Below are 19614 nucleotides of genomic sequence, written 5' to 3' on the forward strand. Positions count from 1 at the left end.
CTTACAACAAAGTGATCCAAAGACTTTCCAAAGTTAATGTCTCTATTAAATAACTTTAAATCATAATTCCCTCTTTAAGCACTTATTAAGTTTTGATATTTTTACAGTAACAGAAACAGAAAAGTTTCTCAACCTATAAGCTATGAAATATTTACACAAAATACAGTTTTATGAAAATGCCATTTAAAGACAAAATACAACCATGTTCTGAAGAAGCAAGAAAAGGAAGGCTATGCTAACTGATGAACTGACTGGAATAGGAGCCTGCGAAATGTTAGCCCTACAGGTGAATTAACTATATATTTTGTCTACCTTTCTGTCACGCACCTCTTTCAACTTGATACTGGGTCATGGGTTTCTACCTCCTCCCAAGATACACTCCAATTTAAAAAAAAAAAATAATAACCCCCTAAACAGTATTATTTTCTCTTGACTGGTTACATTAGTCAACAAAAGCAGTCCTGAAAATGGTAAGGCTTGCTATGAGAAACTGAGACCATACATTTGGTTTTTTATTCACTGAAAGCAAACCTGTTTAACAATGTCTCACAACCCTCAAACTGCTTCCGGTAATTTTTCAGAGATTGTATTCTGACAGTTGCTGTCAATTAATGCTCTCTGAAGGGATATTTTCTTGGGTTTACTGGGAACAAATTCATTAACTAAATTCCCCAGATACTTACCAATAAAACACTTCAAAGAGATATTTATGAGCACATCTGGTGTCAACCAAATAGCTCTCTCATCCAATTCATTTCCCTCCTTAAATTTTATAACCTGGTTTCTAAAATCATTTTTGAAACTGCATCCTGGGAGTCAAATCCTCACCAAAGTTGGAGACCTTTCTTAAAATCTTCAACCCACCTCTCTCTCACTTCTGCAAATGGTTTTTATATTCCCCCAAAAGCACAACTATCCACAATTCCTGTGACTTCTTGTGTAACTTTTTTCCCTCTCGCTTATTTCTCTCTGCCAGACTCTAGATTTCTACGGTTCAGAGCACAGACTCTGGACTCAAAACGAGTGGATTCAAAACCTACTACACACTCACTCTCTCGTGCGTGAATGTAGGCAAACTACTTAACTTCCGCGATCGTGGGTTTTCCTATTTGTAATAATAGTACCTACTTCAAAGAAACTGAGGGGATTGAATGCATGTACACACCCGAGAAAATACAAGCCAAGCATTTATAAGAGCCTTGCCTAAGAAAAACTAAATGTTGGCCAACAGTCATAGTAGCAGCCACGGCTGTGCTAACACACATCAACCCCACTGCTCGTACCGCGGCAAAACTCAACCCTTCGGAGAGACCAGCCTCTCTCTCCCACAGACTTCACCACAGGCTTCAACCTTAGGCTACGGACTCCTGAAAAATGCCCTAGTGTCTTTTTCCAAATTCCTGTAAGTCACTTTCATTTGGAAAGCTCATGGCTGAGAAAATTCAAAGTATCCAAGCAAACCCCTCCTTTTACTCCATTCCTCAAATTCCCCGGTTAGATTTCCTATTCTGACTTCTCACTTTTCATTCAGTCTCCCCAGCTTCAAACCTTGGAGTCATCTTAGATTTCTGCTGTTTTGCTGCCCCTGAAAGTCGATCACACACCAGATTTGGCAGGTTCTACTCTTCCTCTCTCTTTCAGACCCATCCCAGCCAAGGTGGCCCAAGTTCTCAGTCCTTCACGCCCAGATTTCTGCCTTTGCTTTTTTAAGTCTGACTTCCCACCTCATTTCTTTTCAGTATAAAACACTAGCTTCCATCACAGTATGCTTTCCCACGACCGGTTTCTTGTTGCCTTGTGCACCACAGTCTACGCTGAGCTACTCACCTTTCAAGATTTTAACAGTCCGTTCTTTCACAATCCAACTTCGTTTCCCACTCGAGCAAGAACTGTTTGCCGCCGATTCACACACCCACTCGACTCACCGTGCCTGCCGCTGACCTTGTAGTAACTGAAATGTGTGCTGCCCCCACCTCTCCGCCTAGGCCCCTTCTATTCATTCCTGGAGGCCCAACTCAACACTCACACCCTCACGAACCCGAAGTGCTCGTTCACTCTGCTCTCTCCTCTCTTTCTTCACGTGACTCAGCATCGCACCTTGTGGAATACTATGCTGGTCTCTACACTTTCACGGCCTCCGTTTGTTGTGACAAAACTAACTCTGCTATGTGTAGAGGCTTATCTTAGACTTTTTTCTATACTCTATCTTAAGCTCTTTGTTTACCCTAGAGCATCTGTAGGGCAGCAATTGTTTGCTGTGTACCGCTGTGCCTACTTGGGGAGTTCCAAAATTGTCAACCTGAAGTTTGATACGCCGAGGCAGGAGCCAGCAAACGTTTCTATAAAAGGGCCAAACGATAACCATTTTAGGCTTGGCGGGCCACGCGTGGTGTCTGTCACATATTCTTCCTTTTTCTAACTATAGAAAAATGTAGAAAGCATTCTAAGCTTGAGAGTCCTACAAATGGGCCATCCGTGGGCTGGATTCCACCCACAGGCTGCAGTCCACCAGCCCCTCCCTCCTCTAAGGAACAGTTCGGTATCTATACAGAATCTCTGTATCAATATCAAAAGTTAACTAGTTTCTCTCAATGTTGTTTGGTCGATCACTTTACATGACTTTTGAGTTCTAACGTCAAACAAATAACCCCTGAGTTCTTACCAGCTCTTTCGGACTTTTCTTTCTGTTCCCGTAACTCCTCTCCCTGGGTAGTCATCTGTTTGATGCGACTACGAAGTTGAGCAATTTCTTCTTCTTTCATTTCCAGGGTTTCGTGCATCTGACGTTTCGTCTCTGCTATTACCATTCCCTAAACAGAAGTGCAGACACTGAAGTGTTTGCCTAACAAAGCTGCATCATCGATAGCACATATCAAACTCACTTAAAAGGCAGAAAACCTAGTATTTCGTACTAAGTAGAGCATAAGAACGATTTTAGTATTTCACAAACTGAAGTGTGTGCTCTGTGCTCTATACTACACTATATACTATAACAACTCTGGTTACCTGGCAGATCAGGGTATTTGTTAATATGAAAAATTATTTTAATAGTAAGTTCAAACTTTTGAGTGTTAAAAACACATTTTAGTTAAAAGATTTATAATCTTCCTATAAGTGTTTGCGCCAATGTTCCCTATCTCAGTAACTAGTTTATAATGAACACAATACAGCCTTTTGTACTTGGCTCAGGGCTACCATGAACTACGGTTATCGATCTGTGCTGGAACACGGGGAGAGCCTCAGAGGCCACTGAAGGCGGAAGGTTACTGCTGCCACAATGATGGGCCAAGACTGTGGTAGTCTGCCTGCTTTTTCTCTTTTCTCTTGTGCCAATCTCTGGTGCCACCCCAACTCCTCCAATTTGCTAACTGCTACTGTCCTCCCGCTCTCTGGATAATCTACACATGAAATGAAGGTCACTAAGGGGAAAAGGGATATTATGTATTATACATTATATATTATACACTGAATCAGTCATTTGCGGCTAACAAAAAACAGGGTGGTTCAACTTGTCTCCTGAAAAATAAGATCTGGGGACAGCTATTTCATGATCTTAAGATTATGACTTTACTTGTGGGGTTTGTCAAACCTCGGTTTACGCTGTGACTCTTCCGGATGGCTGATATTAATGGACAGATACAAACCAGGTGAATGGGGATTATACAAAATTTCAAAACAAGATCGTCAACCTTCAGTTTCTTCAAAAACCAAATCACAATGGAGAAAAAGAGACACGGGGCGGGAGGGACGGGCAATGGAACCTACTGATTAAAAGAAGTCTTAAGAGTCACATGTCAACCAACTGCAATGAAAGAAACTTACTTAGATCTTGACTCACAGAGAAGGGGGAAAAAGTATGAGACAAAAGGCAAAATCTGAAACCAGATAGGTGGTGGTATTAAGGAATTATTACATTTTTAGACGGTAAACATGAAAATGTAGTTATATTTTTATAGAAATAAAAAGAGTCTTTTGTTTTAAAAATACATCAAAATACTTAGGGAAGAAATTACGAGACTTCTTGGATTTGCTGTACAACAAAGTAAATTCTGGGTTGAGGATAATAAGGGCTAGACATGTGCAGGCAAAACAAGATGAGCCCAGAGATGTCAACTGTTGAAGCTGGGTGGTGGGTTCGCTTTTTTTAAGGTGGGCCTTCATGAAGTGGACAGAGTTGAATCTAGCAAAGTGACATCGGAGAATGAAAAGATTGCTAACACGTTTCAAAAGTAAACAGCTCTGACATGTTCTTAATTGCCTGGTCACCTTAAATACTATAGCTATAATGTAGCATATTAAAGAAAATGGTGGACAACGTGAACCAACTGGGAGCTGCTTTAGAAAAAGAAACCAAGAACTTGGGGCTGAAAGACCTGGGGGGAAAGGATTCACCCATGAATTTTCAGTTGTCTTTGCTGCCATGGCCACAGCTGCTACTCCCTCTGTAAACTGCCAATCTCACCTGTACATCCTAAAATTTGTTGGCCCAAACTTCCGTTCATACTAATACACACACTACCACTTCTTTACTTAAGGCAATTTATCTGAGAGATTAATCTGTTTCCGTTATATTTGAAGACAATACTTAACATCATTCACTTTCAGTAATGTCTTACCTATAAAAAAAATTCAACGTTTCTCTGAAAAGTACTTAGGTACTATAACTAGATTTATTTTGCAATAGTTACGCTAATCTATAAATCAAAACGCTTACCGGAATCAAAAAATGACAGAGAATCGGCTTCACATGATATACAACTAATGCTAACAGTTATTTAAATTTCAAAATTACAACAAAAAGATGTTTCAGGGAAGCAGCTGTAATAACTTTGGAAAGCATATGCCTGAATGCTTCTACCTGCTTCCAAAGTGAATTCTGGGGCCCCCTGAAAACTTTTAGTATCATAAGGTTTATTGGTTTACCTTATCTTGTTCAAGCTGTTCAATTAAGTTCTTTGCATCACGCAACTGAGTGATAAGTTTAGTCTTCTCAGCCATATGAAGCTCCTAAAAAAATTTTAAAAATTCATTTCCATCTCTAAGAAAGCTTCTCCTCACATGAGAACTCTACACATTCTGTCTAATTTGGATACTTGTCAGCCCAGTAAGAGCAACGGCGCACAGGACGTCGGGAAAGGACGGTCAATGCTACAAATCCCAGGGCAACTGGGAGTCCTCTCTGTACTGTGCACGGAAGAAGGGAAGGGCTTTGCAGGAGAGGGCGATGCGGGCCACGCTGGGGCCGGTGGATCTAGCTTTACAGGGTTACATCAAGCCAAACTCATTTGAGCTTTTACCTTCATCTTTTCTAGTTCTTGAAGCCTCTCATCTAGCTGTTCTTGCAGAGCGTCTTTCTCACTGGTTAGCAGTGCGCATTGTTCCTTATGCGACTGAATTGTTGCCTTACAACGCTGCAGGAGATTCTCTTGCCGCTTAACTCTCTGCTGAAGTACTTGCAGGCTTTTAGCAGAAGCTCCATCTACGGCGATCAATAAAGCAGCACGGGCAGGGGCAGTCAGTAAGGAACAGAAGGGCTCTCTGGGAACAGTTCCTCTGTTAGTACACAGGGGTGCACTCTCACCCTACGCTCTGCTGTCCTCTGAGCCGGACGGAGAAGAGAGGCCTACTACCCCTCGCAGCCTCTGCTCAGTCACTATTTGTACGGCCTGTATCTGAAGAAGCAGGGCAGTGCATTCACCGGACCTATGGTACAACCCCACCCCAAAGGGCACAAAACACCCAGTAGTTAACTAACTTGCCAGAGTCCACCCTCCTTGAAAGACAGTTGGATGACCGTCTTTTGTTATTCAAAAGTGCCCTCTGTGTCCTGGCTCCCATCCCAAGGGGATTTTTTTTTTTTTTTTTTTTAATATATGAAATTTACTGTCAAATTGGTTTCCATACAACACCCAGTGCTCATCCCAAAAGGTGCCCTCCTCAATACCCATCACCCACCCTGCCCTCCCTCCCACCCTGCCCTCCCTCCCACCCCCCATCAACCCTCAGTTTGTTCTGTTTTTAACAGTCTCTAATGCTTTGGCTCTCTCCCACTCTAACCTCTTTTTTTTTTTTTTTCCTTCCCCTCCCCCATGGGTTTCTGTTATGTTTCTCAGGATCCACATAAGAGTGAAACCATATGGTATCTGTCTTTCTCTGTATGGCTTATTTCACTTAGCATCACACTCTCCAGTTCCATCCATGTTGCTACAAAAGGCCATATTTCATTTTTTCTCATTGCCACGTAGTATTCCATTGTGTACATAAACCACAATTTCTTTATCCATTCATCAGTTGATGGACATTTAGGCTCTTTCCATAATTTGGCTATTGTTGAGAGTGCCGCTATAAACATTGGGGTACAGGTGCCCCTATGCATCCATACTCCTGTATCCCCCATCCCAAGGGGATTAATAAGAAATTTTTCTAATGTATCCTCATCTGTTCCTGAGAGGAGTTCTGGTAAGTACAGCTTTCTACATTCCCCATACGTTTATGAGTAAAGTTTTCATACTCACAGGGGAATTTCAGGACCCTTTATAGGCTGGTTGCTCACACAGATGGCTGTTCAGCACCTAACTCTGGCCCTGCCCGGACTAACGATTTGTCATAAGCATCTTTGGGAGAAAGACCTACTAAATAAAAAGTGGGGATTTTGCTGACTATGTACCTTAAAGCCTCAAAGAGTATGGAGGGCAACAACTGGATTGTGAGACAAAATTTACTATTCTTTCTTTTCTTTTTTTAATGTTTATTTATTTTTGAGAGAGAGAGAGAAAGACACAGAATGAGAGGGAAAGGGGCAGAGAGAAGAGGAGACACGGGCAGGCCCCAGGCTCCGAGCTGTCAGCACAGAGCCTGACACGGGGCTCGAACTCAAGGACTGTGAGATCATGACCTGAGCTGAAGTTGGACGCTTAACTGCCTGAGCCACCCAGTGCCCCTATGCCCTCTTTTCTAATTAGAAAGCAAATACAGATATCTTTGAATGCAGAAATATTTAAGCAGTATTACTTAAAAAATGAAATAGCCAGTGACAAGAACAAATTCACTTATCTTAAACAGGATAGATCTGTTTTTACGAAATCTAGCTACCACTATCAATAAAACAGTGTAACATCATGAATTTTAGTGTATGTGCTGCTGAAGTGAGCGCTAGAGTGAATTTTAATTACAACGAAAACGTGGTGCTACTCACGGGCTTTCAAGTCTTAAAACAATGACTTAGCTCCGTTCTCCTAAATAACCACAACAAACAAAGAACCAAAGTAACAAACACTCGTGCATCTTTCTGGAAATCGTAGGAGGACACTTTTCTATCTCAGCCCACATCATGCCCCGGAAACTCTCAACATCCTCCCCTAGCTTCTAAACTAACTTTTTCACAAGATGAAGCTTACCTACTGGCTCTATATCACTCTCCGTGTTCTCTTTAGCGGCACCTTCAGCCTGTGGTTCCATCTGAGGACACGGTTTCGGTAAATCAACATTCATGGGCCCATTTCGTAACCGCTGTTTCAGCAGAGAAACCTAAAAAAGAAATGTGCATTAGAAAATAAGATGATAGGGGCGCCTGGGTGGCTCAGTCGGTTAAGCATCCAACTTCAGCTCAGGTCATGAGTTCGAGACCCACATGGGGTCAGTGCTGTCCGTGCAGAGCCCACTTTGGATTCTGCGTCTCCCTCTCTCTGTGCCCTCCCTCGCTCATGCTCACTCGCTCACTCTCTCTCAAAAATTTAAAAAAAAAAAAAAAAAAAATAGGCCATTTTGGGGCACCTGGTGGCTGAGCTCAGGTCATGATCTCATGGTCCTGGGATCGACCCCATGTCAGGCTCTGTGCTGAGCATGGAGCCTGCTTGGGATTCTCTCCCCCACTGCCCCTCTCTGGCTCACACATGTGCACCCCCCACACACACACATACACACTCTCCACTCTCTCTCTCTCTCTCTCTCTCTCTCTCTCTCTCTCGCTCTCAAAAAAAAAGAAAAAAAGGCCATTTTGTAACATCTAGAGCCTCAAAACTCCCTTCATTTTTCTCTATCCAAACGCCACACACTTTTTCTTGTAATCTTTTACCTGAGTCTGGAGAACACTGATGTGCTGATCTTTTTCCTCTAAAGATGCATCAAACTCCTCCTGCAGACGTTTTTTCGCTTGTTGATCCATCTGCAGCTCCTAGAACACAAAGAGCTTTAAAGTAGTTTTCGGTAAAAAACAAAAAAAATACAAACTTGAGGTTTTCAAAGCTCAAAAACATAATCCAGATTTGCGTTTCTCTGAAGGTAAAGTATCAGCAACAATAATTAGAGAAGAATCAGCGCCTAAAACGTTAGCATTTCTCCCAGCAGATAATTTTGTTCCTTCAAAACCACGAAGGTCCAAGAAGAAAGTGTATTTGTAGAGCTGGAATGACTGCTCTATGATGTTAATAGTGTGGAGAGGACAAATAATTATTTAAGCTAAAAAATCTTTATCCGACTTTAAGACATCTTACTCCTTGTGCTCTCTGGATGCACTTGACCTAAAACTACATTGTTTTCTACCAAACAGAGAGCCAATACAACCTTCCTCCTCCCAATACCCAGAAGCAAGAGACAGCCAAAGTCAGAAGCTTCCTCATCTGTGAAACAAAAAGGCTGAACTAGCCCATCACCAAACTGAAAAATTTCAAGTTCCTGAAATTACTTAAAATGCTCCTTTCTCTGGGTCATCAGGGAGCCTTCCCAACTAAATCCAATGGTCTTTACCTCTCTATTATAGCAGTCACCAATAGTTCCCTTCTCAGATGAGGCACCTGCTCTCTGGGGCTTTAGGCTCCTGTCTACACTCCTGTCTCTTATTTTGCCCCACCCGCCTCACAGATTCTATTGGCATCGATCCCCCTTCAGTCCTGTGCCTTCGGTGCTTCTGACACTTATTCCGTTAGAATGCTAGAGATTACAGTCTGGAGCATATGAAATATCCCATCAAAACCCATCTATTTTTCTAGGATGCCTCCTTTTCTAGTTCCCTGAGCTCAGAACGTTCACAGTCACATTTTGCCTCCCTTTGTCAATCCCTGCGTATGAGCAGATTCTTTTACTGCTGTTACAATATTTGAGCGCTCTCGTTTTCCACATCCGTAACTATAGTCCAGATCTCTATCATTTCAATGACTAAGTTCCTTCAGTAGCCTTCTAGAGAGAATTCTCACCTCAAGTCTTCCTCTGGTTTAATCCATCCCTTGCACACACATTTGCTAGGAAATTTTCCCCAAACAACATTTGCAAGGACTTAGCAAGCAACGCCCTCTTTCTACAATGTTTCAAATTTATTAGCTCTGAAAAAACACTGAAGCACTAACTGTTCTCTATTCTCCCCCACACCTACACCGCCCCAAGATCCCACTGGCACTGCTCCTCTCACTAAAACTCCTGGCTTGGCTCCTCCCACGGAACGAGTCTCCAAATGCCAGTCTTTGAGTCAGGACAGGTCCACAATGAAGTCTTGACGGATCCGTGGTGAAATAACAAACACAAAGCCGGTGGAGACAGTTTTTCCTTCATTTAAACAACTGTCCTTTACTCTGAGAATATGTCTTTCCTACTCTTTTTTGTGATTAAAAAAAAAAACCTTTTCAGGGCACCTGGCTGGCTCAGTTGGAAGAGCAGGCAGCAGCTGATCCCAGGGTTGTGACATGGGTATAGAAATTACTTAAAAATTAAAAAAAAAAAAAAAATCTTTCACAAAATAATGACAATAAAAGAATCTGGTTCCTTATTCAATGTCCTACTGGAAAAAGTAAAAGTCTGCAGCTCCCTGACAATTCTCCTTTCCCCTCTATCTGGAAGGAACTAGAAGGTAATTTTTCAGTCCATGAAAGCCAAACAGTCTGGAAAGCACTGCCGTCCATGACTCCGCACAGGCCAATTCTTTATGATCCTTTACCCTCTTTAAAATTCATTTCTTCCAAATAATTTTCTACATCCTACCATACTAGACTCTGTTATATGCCATCTCTAACAGCCAACAAAAATTCCTCAATTTTTTTTTGAGAGAGAGCACGTGCACGCACACACACACGCACACACACGCACACAGACACGTGCATGGGGGAGGGGAAAAGGGGGAGAGGGAGAAAGAATCGTAAGCAGGCTTCATGGTCAGTGCAGAGTCTGACACAGGGCTCGATCCCATGACCATGAGATCATGACCTGAGCTGAAATCAAGAGTCAGACGTTTAACCAACCTAGCCACCCAGGTGTCCCCAAATTCCTCAATATATATGATGATTTTCAGGTTTTTAATGTTTTAACCTCTCTGTGTAGACAAGAAATCCCTGGATACAACAGCAGCATCTTTTAATCATACACTCCACTCCCTCCACTTGTCACTTTACCCTATCCTACTAAGTACTCCATAAACAATACAGACTACAGTTAAAAAGGAACTTAAGAACTGTCTACTTATATCCTGACGACGGCCCACAGGCTGGCTAGCCAATTGTCCAATATTTCCTTGATAGGGATCTCACTACCTCTAGAACTGGACCCTAGTATCTGGGGTCATTTCTTACTTTAAAAATTTCTTCTAGAGCACCTGGGTGGCTCAGTTGGTTAAGTATCTGACTTCGGCTCAGGTCATGATCTCATGGCTGGTGAATTCGAGCCCCACATCAGGCTGTGTCCTGCCAGCTCAGTCTCCATCTCTCTCTCTGCCCCTTCCCCATTCATGCTCTGTCTCTCTCGCTCTCTCAAAAATTAAATAAAACATTAAAAAAAATTTCTTTTGGGGTGCCTGAGTGGCTCGGTCAGTTAAGCGTCCGACTTCAGCTCAGGTCATGATCTCACGGTTTGTGAGTTTGAGCCCCACGTCGGGCTCTGTGCTGACAGCTCAGAGCCTGGAGCCTGCTTCGGATTCTGTGTCTCCCTCTCTCTCTCTGCCCCTCCCCCACTCATGCTCTGTCTCTCTCACTCTCTCAAAAGTAAGTAAACATTAAAAAAATTTATTTTAATTTATTTTTGATTAAACCTTCAGGGTATATTTAATACTATTTGAACTTTTTAGCCAAATAATAATAAATGGCTCTATAATATTACTAAATATAACAAACTAATTCAATAATGTTCCCATTTTTGGCCATTCAGACCGTTTACAAATTTTGGCAAATCTTGAAATTAACATTTTTATGCATATGATTTGAAAGGTCTTTCTGATTATACCCTTAGAGAGAAATCCTGATGAGTAGAATGTATCAAATACATTAACTATTTCACTATTTTTTATCTTTGCCCTATGCTACCCATTATGTTCAGATGTGATTTCAAGCTGCAAAAAATGAACCCTCCTCCCTAAAGTTAGCTTTGAGAACAGCAATTGCTTATAATGAACTGCATCTAGGTGGGCCTAGAAAAAGTACATGCCATGCACGGACAGAAGGACAGAGAAAGGAGGAAATATCTAGGATAGTGTCTTCATTTACTCCCCATTTATCTGGCCTTAAAAGGGAATCAGAACCCTATCTACTTGGATGAGCTCATAATATTCATAGTTCTATTAACTTTCTCATAATATGATATTCCTATTTAATATCTGTGGATGTTATAAGATTCAAGATCAGGCAAAGAAAATTACATGCTATCTGTTGGAAATGGTTTTGCTTACCCTTCTACTTATCTGATTCATTAACAAATGCCTAATATGCTAAAAATCAGCGTAAGAATAAAATATACATACATATATGTATATGTATATATAGGACTGCTGTTTTGTTTTGTCATCCATCCAAAAAATATTAGAGGAGAGATGTTCATGGATTCTACTCACGTGTATATGCATGAGGAAGAAATAAAATACTAAGCAAGCAATGTTTTCTGAATATCTTTTTTTATTACAGTTATTTGTTAGCTGCTTGTTTATCAAAAGAAACTATGCCATAACCGAGTATTCATGTTCCATAATTGAGGAACACAGATCAGTGACAAAATTCCATGGGACTCAACCCAAAGAAATTCTTTACATTCCAAAATCCTTTTAGCCCCTGAAAGATACCAGCTTTCCTCATCTCTTCAAAATCTTTCATAGAATCTTAATTTCCATAGAAATCTGCATATGCCTTCTTTCTTGGTTCAGCCACAGCAAACTTACAGAAAGCTGCAACCCCCCAGGGATACAGTGAATATGCCAACAATAAGAAACCGCAGACGCTTAGCCAGAAGGCCTTGCATCTGAGGTTTCGTCAAAGCACTGGAAGTCATGGTAGTTCTCAATGCTAGCCTCAAACCCGACATCCTTCCTGAATATCTTCATATAACAAAATAAAGAAAATTATACTCTTTTTCCTGGTCTAAATCAATAAAGTACTAATGAACCTGTGTGTAACTTCCCTTCAGACTTTAATTCCAAAGAAACGAAATACTTTATGACTTACAGCACTTTGAATGTTTAATTAAATACTAATCATGATTTTATGGATTATACTATTTAGCTGAAGGAAATTTTCTGTTCTTTGTGAACAAAATTTAAAATATCCAGACCCTCACTTATCCATTTAGTATCTACACATAAATTACAGAATAAATCTCTCTTCATGTAACTGGAACCAGAGTTATAGTTCAGAAATAGACCTTAGCTACTAAAAAAATAGTGTAGATCTGTACCAAACAACTATTTATTCTATGGCCTCTAGACCCCTTGTTCCTCCTCTCTTCCCTTGGCCCAGCTGTCCCCTGGCCATTCCATTGATTACAGTCTTGACTAAAGACAATGTGGTAGGCAGAATACGGCCCCACAGATCCCAAGTCCTAATTCCTGAACCTGGAATATATCAGGAGAAGGTGCAGATGTGAGTAAGTCAAGAGCCCCGAAATAGGAGATTATCCTGGATTATCTGGGTGGGCCCAATCTAATCTCATGGGTTCTTAAAATCAGAACCTTTCCCAATTGAGTTCAAAGAGAAGGGGAGAAGTGATTATGGTCGAATGGGCAGAGATGCAACATTGACAGCTTTGAAGATGAAGGAAAAAGGCTTTGCCACGTCCAAGGACCAGAGGACATGGCAGCCTCAACAGCTGGAAATGGCAAAGAAACAGATTGTCCCCTAGAACCTTCATTAAGGAACAGTCCAACCGACACCTTGATTTCAGCTGCGTAAGACTTGTGTCAAATTTCTGAGATTTGTGTTGTCTTAAGCCACTAAGGTTGTGGTATTTGTTGCAGCAGCAACGAAAAACTAACACAGGTAGGCAGATACTAAAAATAACTAAAACTTGTCAATCTGTGTCTCTGACAAGTATTTCCTAACAGGGTTTTCATTTTCACAAGGGTTAAAAGGAAAAGAATACATATGTAATGGCTTATGACCTAACAGTATACATATGGAAAAAGATCTTTAAATGGTGGAAAAACTGGAATAGTATATAAAAATTTATTTAACTAATTTCATGAATCATAATTGATGGTGGTAGTATTAGAATTGTTATTCTAAGACTGTTGTGTTTATAATGCTGGAATAAGGCCAATAAGTGATTTTGGGTCTTTTATCATCAGGTTCTTCCACACATGAACTGTAAGGAAAAGAAAGGGATCCAGGGGGATGTGTAGATTCAAGGAGACTTTTCAAGATCTACCAAAACAATTTTTACACAGGCAAGACTATTATGTCTAGAGGTGCACACTTAGGTGATAAAACCTTAGGGGTACCTGGGTGGCTCAATCAGTTAAGCGTTGGACTCTTCATTTGGGCTCAGGTCATGATCTCACGGTTCATGGGTTCGAGCCCTGTCTCAGACTCCATGCTGCCAGTGTGGAGCCTGCTTGGAATTCTCTCTCTCTCTCTCTCTCTCTCTCTCTCTCTCAAAATAAAGAAACTTAAAAAAAAAAAAAAAAAAGCTTAAAGAGACACAAGGAAGTACAACACAAGTCAGTAGTTATTTTTGGAGAAAGGGACGGGACTATGACTTGGTTGGGAAACACACAGGGGCTCTTGGGATGACAAGGAACATTCTATTTCTTGACCGTGGTGGTGGTTATGATGTGTTCACCATACACAGATAAGCCATATATTTTTGTGCATGATTTTCTATATTTGTTATACTTTACAATTAAAATATTTTCACAATCAAAATATTTTTAAAATTTTACCTTAAGCGATACAGGAGCGATATAGAATCCTATCCTCTAACCAATACAAGTCAATACTATCTGTTCTTCTCAAGACAGGACAGGAGCAGAAATGAGCAAAGTATGATTCCAAATGATAAATATCTGCCTGGATTCTAATACTTCATTGTAAAAGTTATCCCCCAAAATTATAATGAACATAATTTTTATCTAATTTTACCAAGATTATTGGTTAGGAAAAACAAAAAACAAGCCTGAAATACCTAATAGAGGAGACAGGTTAGCCTTGGAAGTTGCCACTGACTGTTCAAGCTGGCAAATGATATTCTACTGCTAAACATGATATTCTTTTTCTCTTAAGTTTATTTATTCATTTTGAGAGAGAGGGTGTGTGTGTCTGTGTGCACATGCACAGGGGAGACACAGAGAGGGAGGGAGGGGGAAAATCCCAGGCAGGCTCCTCACGTCGTCAGCACGGAGCCGGACTCGTTAGAGCGGGGCTCCAACCCATGAACTGTGAGATCCCGACCTAAGCCCAAACCAAGAGTCGGATGCTTAACCAACTGAGCCACCTAGGTGCCCCTAAGTAAGATCCTCTTATGTCATTAATTCCACCAACAGTACATACCTTAGGAAAACGACACAAATAAAAACTGTAAAAACTGATCGCTGATCTTATAAGCTGGGCTGTTTAGTTTCTACTCTAACTACCGAAGTGTATATGAAACTCTCCCAACAAGTACAAGAGTTCTGATAAATGTAAGAGATTTAATTACTATTCTCAAAGTACTAATCACAACTTACCTCTCTTAACTCTCCAATTCTCCGAAGTGCTTTATCCTGACTCTGACTTAATATACCCTTCAATTTAAAAAGAAAAAAAAAAAAAAGTTGGTTCAAACAACTGCATGACATACTAATGAAAAGCAAGTAGAAAAAGAGCACAAATCATTGAACTTTATCTTTAACATCCTTTACACTGGGACTATGCAACCACAGTTCTCTACCGCCACTTAGTGGTAGAATTACATACATCTAGAAATAAAAATCCATAGACAAGTCATAGATACACAAGCAAGGTACCCACAGACTGTAGGAATAAGATGAACTTTTGAATATGAATTTATGAAATATTAATAATACAATGGATTAAAACAGAGCTACCTCATGTCAAAAGACCCCATGTTCAAGAAAACATTAACTAAAAACTCTATTTGTAATATCCTGATTTCCACATTTGTTACGGACAATGAGAACACTGAATCAGCAATAAATAACTGGTATGATCATTCTGAACTGATTATACTCCAGATCAAAGCCAGAAAATTTAATATTGTACTTAATGAAGATTATTATTTATAGCAGATTAAATATTTTACAATAATGCACATGGGGAAATTAATTAGTGTCTTTAGATGGGACAAAATGCTAAACTGTTAATAAAATAACTTTTACTGTAAAAAATAAGACTATATTTTTGGTGCATGACTTTCTACATCTGTTATGTTTTACCATTAAAAGACATTAAAATGTTTATCGTGATACAGCAGAGATAAAAAATGCTATCCCCTAACAAAAATAAGCCTATATTCTCCATCTTTCTCAAGACAGGACAGAAACAGAAATTAATACAGCATGATTCCAAGTGATAAATATGTATACATCTTATCACAGCAAACTGATGGTACCGTTTGAAGTGGAATGGATACTTCCCCTTAGCTCTGACCTGTGAATTATCACCTGGGATACCTGGTGGGAAATGTCTAGCCACAGAACAGGGTGACACAGTGGGGCTGAGGTGCGCCACCCAGAAGAGCTTCCTCTCTCCACATACTTAACCAAGAGCTTTACAAGCAGCAGCCTCAGGAAAAAACAGAGAAGATGCTTGTGTTTGGACCTTGATATAATGCTAAGGAACAGAGACGTCTGCAGATATTTCAAAAATAGAAGGGAAAGCTTAGAAGGCTGTATGTCTCGTCTCTACCACTAAAAACCAAGACGTGACTTGCAAACTGAGACACCAGAAAGCATGTTTGAAAGAGGCAAACACGCCTTAAATCCGAACCTCTTACACACCGCAGGGGATCCACAATTCAAAAAAGCCCATCCCGACCAGAGGTAAAAATCTCTGGAATTTCTCATTCACTCCCTTTATTAAAACAACGGGGTGCCTGGGTGGCTCAGCTGGTTAAGCGTGACTCTTGGTTTCAGCTCAGGTCATGATCTCAGGTCAGTTAGTGAGTTCGAACCCTGGAGAGTGATTCTCTCTCCCTCCCTCTGCCCCTCTTGTGCTCTCCTTCTCTTTCAAAATAAATAAAGAAACTTAAAAAAAAATACTTGGGTCACATGGAGAATTATTAAAAGTGAGGGTCAGAACTATCTTACTGTAAGACTCTAATTTTTAAATAATGTATGAATCAATATCACAGCCAAGATATCACTTACTTGGAGCTTCTTCTTCTCTCTCTGAAGAGTCTGATAAGCTATGACAAACTAAAATAAAGAAAAAGTCACCAATAATATCAGTCATTCCTAAATAAATGAGTTATTTTATTTTATTTTTTTTATTTTTTTATTTTTTAATAAATGAGTTATTTTAAATACTGCTAACGCATCTCTTTATGAAAGTCACAAATACACAAATCAGGAGAATCCTTTTATAGATAATTCAACCTCATTAGATGCATATAGCGTACAGTCAAAATTAACAAATGAAATGTATTTCTAAAAAATAAAATATAACTTGACTGTATAAAGATGTTAAGTCTGGACTCGATTCCACCTCAGACACATACATCTTTAAATCTCAGTACCCAATTATGATCAGAGCCAACTTGCCTAAAGGCACGAGGCTGCTCAAACTGCGGCCACAAACCAGTACCATCAGCGACAGCATCCCCTGGGAGCTGGCTTAGGAGGAGAAAGTCTTGGGTCCCACGCCAAACTAACGGAATGAGGCTGGAGTTGGGGGTGAGGGGAGGGATATGTGTTTATTTAGCAAGCTCACCGGGCGGTTTTGTTGCTTTGGGCTATTATAGACCATGTAATTCATCTCTAAAAGACTCTGATTATAGGAACTGTGATGAGGGCTGGGTAAAAATCTGAAGAAAGGGACTCGTAACCAATAGATGAAAACTGGTAATGTAGGTTCTGAAGAGATGTTTAACCATTTAACCTAATTAAATAGGATATTTAAACATTCTACACAACCTGATGAAATTATACACTAACAAATCTCTTAAACCTAGAGATTCCATAGCCCTATTCATCTGAAAAATAAGCACATGGCTCCAATGGATTATTTGGACTCTACTTCAGAAGTACAACAGGGCTCTGAAGAGACAGGCTGCAGCTTGAAGAGGAAGCGCTCCCCTACTCCGCACCCTGCCATTCTCCTTGGAAGGTTGCTGTGTGCCCCTCAACGCATCTACTGATGCCTTGAGTTAATGGGGCAGGCAGTCATGGAAGGGGAGTCCATGCAATAAAGAATTAAAAAAAAAAAAATCTGCCTGAGACCACAATCATCCTCCTCTTACTACCTTAAAATAGCTATTCTTATTCCCGGATAGGAAAACGGTGCTCAACAAGCGGGGAGTAGGACAGGTGGGAAGAGTAAGCCAACAATGAGATGTCACTTACAGCACGATCTTATCCTGGTCACCTACAATGGCAAGGAAAGACAGACATGAAGACTATGTGCTCTTTTCATCCCTAAGAAGCTGCATGACTCTACTTGAGGTGGCACAGAAGGGTGGAAACAACCAGAAAGACCTGAGGTCTGTCAGCTGCTACCTGTGTGACTTTAAGCACATTTTCTTAATCTCTGTGATTAAGTCTCCACGAGCCTCTCAACCCCATTCTACTAAATGAAGCTCATTAATATCTACTTCACAGAGAAGGTGCAAAATTCAATGGCACCGCAAACTTAAAATGCATAGTGTCTTGCATACTTTCATACTACTTACACTGCTGCCCCAGCTTCAAACTTAGAAGCAACAGGCAAGTTAGTAAAAATAACATAAGTCTAAGCAACAAATAATCCAGGACGATTACTGACTCGGACAGAAATGAATAACAATAAATTTACGGGAAAAAGCTGCCTGATTCCACGAGTACCTCATGAGAGAGATGGCTTTAATGCTATTTACATGTCTAGCTTCCAGCGAGCTGAGAGAGTTTAGCCTAATAATTCCTTCCTATTTTGTCAGCACTTTGTAGTTTTAAAAAGATATTTTACATATTTCGTCTAGGGGTTTCTGTTTTTATGTTTGGCTGCAGGGGTAAAACTAAGCATACTACAGCCATAATCGAAAATGGCAGTTATGGCTAACATTATATACGGACCTTGAACCTTATTATTCATCAATTAAAGTTAACTATAATGCTGAGTTAACTGGTAAGGCAATAAAACATTATGCACTGTCTAAGGAAAAAAATTCCACGGGCAACTCGCCCCAGAAAGGCTTTCCTAAGGAAGAAGAGTTTTCACTGCACAGGACAGGGAGGGAAACTAATGCAACCCAGCCCAAAAGGAAGAGCGGAAAAAAGATGGAACGGGACTGCTGCCTTCCTCTCTTAGACCACACAGACAGTGCCATCCTCAAGGGATTTAGCAATTAAAGATTCATCTGAGGTGAAGTTTAGATGCAGGTATAATGAGAGTGAACCAAATGTGTCAGAAAATCGGACCACCTAAAACATAATTAGGGTAAGCAGCGATGGAAGTCTGGTCGGCAGAAGAGGTCACTTCGGAAGCACAGCAGTTAGAAGATGAACAAAAAAAGGGGATGTGAGGAGGAAAGATGATGCGCTCTGCACGGCGGGGGGGGGGGGGGGGCGGGGGCGGGTGTGTGTGTGCAAGCAATGTTGGGGAGAGGGGCTGGGGGAGAAGAGGGGCACGGAAGGTGCAAACCGGAAGGCTACAGAAATGATCTTCTCCAAAATTTGACTAACAGTCTTGCCAAAGGGGTTCTGTACACCTGAAAATCTTTAGATAATGCCAGAGACTAGCCATAATAATCAGCGGATATGGGGAATCAATGGTTTAGCCAACCACAAGAGTAAAAGCCATACAGTAGTATGAACTAGACAGAGAACAAGAGGGAAATTTTTCGTATTGGCAAAAAAAAAAAAAAAAAAAATCATGCTCCTACCTCGGAACATTTTCCTTTGTAGCTATTCAACCTTCGTTCCATTTTTCGCAAGCATTGAATCAACTGTTCTTTGTTGAGACTGTCTAAATTAGGGAGTGAGTCTTCTGGTTCACTCTCCATATCAGAGGATGGATCAAAGGTGGCCGCAGAAAAGTCCAGGTCAAATCGATTCAGGGACTCTCTGGAAGACGTTCGTACCAAAGACTCTTTAGAAGAAGATCTGAACAGAGACTCCTTTAGTGGACTTCGAAACAAAGACTCCACTGAAGGTACCCGGAGCTGGAGCTTCTGTGCAAAAGACTGCGTGTCACCTGACTGCAACCAAAACCCGACAAAATATGTGGTTAAAATGCACATTTAGAC

General features: G+C 40.7%; 1 protein-coding gene across 8 annotated transcripts in view; it reads right to left on the bottom strand.

Moving 5' to 3' along the window:
* Window positions 1-19614, bottom strand: part of GOLGA4 (golgin A4) — a 126937-nt gene that overhangs the window by 65403 nt on the left and 41920 nt on the right. For 7 of the 8 annotated variants that reach the window (XM_019418677.2, XM_053904014.1, XM_019418682.2 and 4 more), the window contains 8 exons: window positions 19252-19566; window positions 16544-16591; window positions 14903-14959; window positions 8075-8173; window positions 7398-7527; window positions 5298-5479; window positions 4924-5007; window positions 2663-2810 (listed from right to left, as the gene is read on the bottom strand). In XM_019418677.2, coding sequence (XP_019274222.2) covers window positions 2663-2810; window positions 4924-5007; window positions 5298-5479; window positions 7398-7527; window positions 8075-8173; window positions 14903-14959; window positions 16544-16591; window positions 19252-19566 — 1063 coding nt within the window. The remainder of the gene's footprint in view (window positions 1-2662; window positions 2811-4923; window positions 5008-5297; window positions 5480-7397; window positions 7528-8074; window positions 8174-14902; window positions 14960-16543; window positions 16592-19251; window positions 19567-19614) is intronic. The other variant, XM_019418680.2, reaches the window with a different exon arrangement.

The sequence above is a fragment of the Panthera pardus genome, unplaced genomic scaffold (assembly GCF_024362965.1).
Source record: "Panthera pardus isolate Hobbes unplaced genomic scaffold, ASM2436296v1 HiC_scaffold_16, whole genome shotgun sequence".
Lineage (NCBI taxonomy): Eukaryota > Metazoa > Chordata > Mammalia > Carnivora > Felidae > Panthera > Panthera pardus.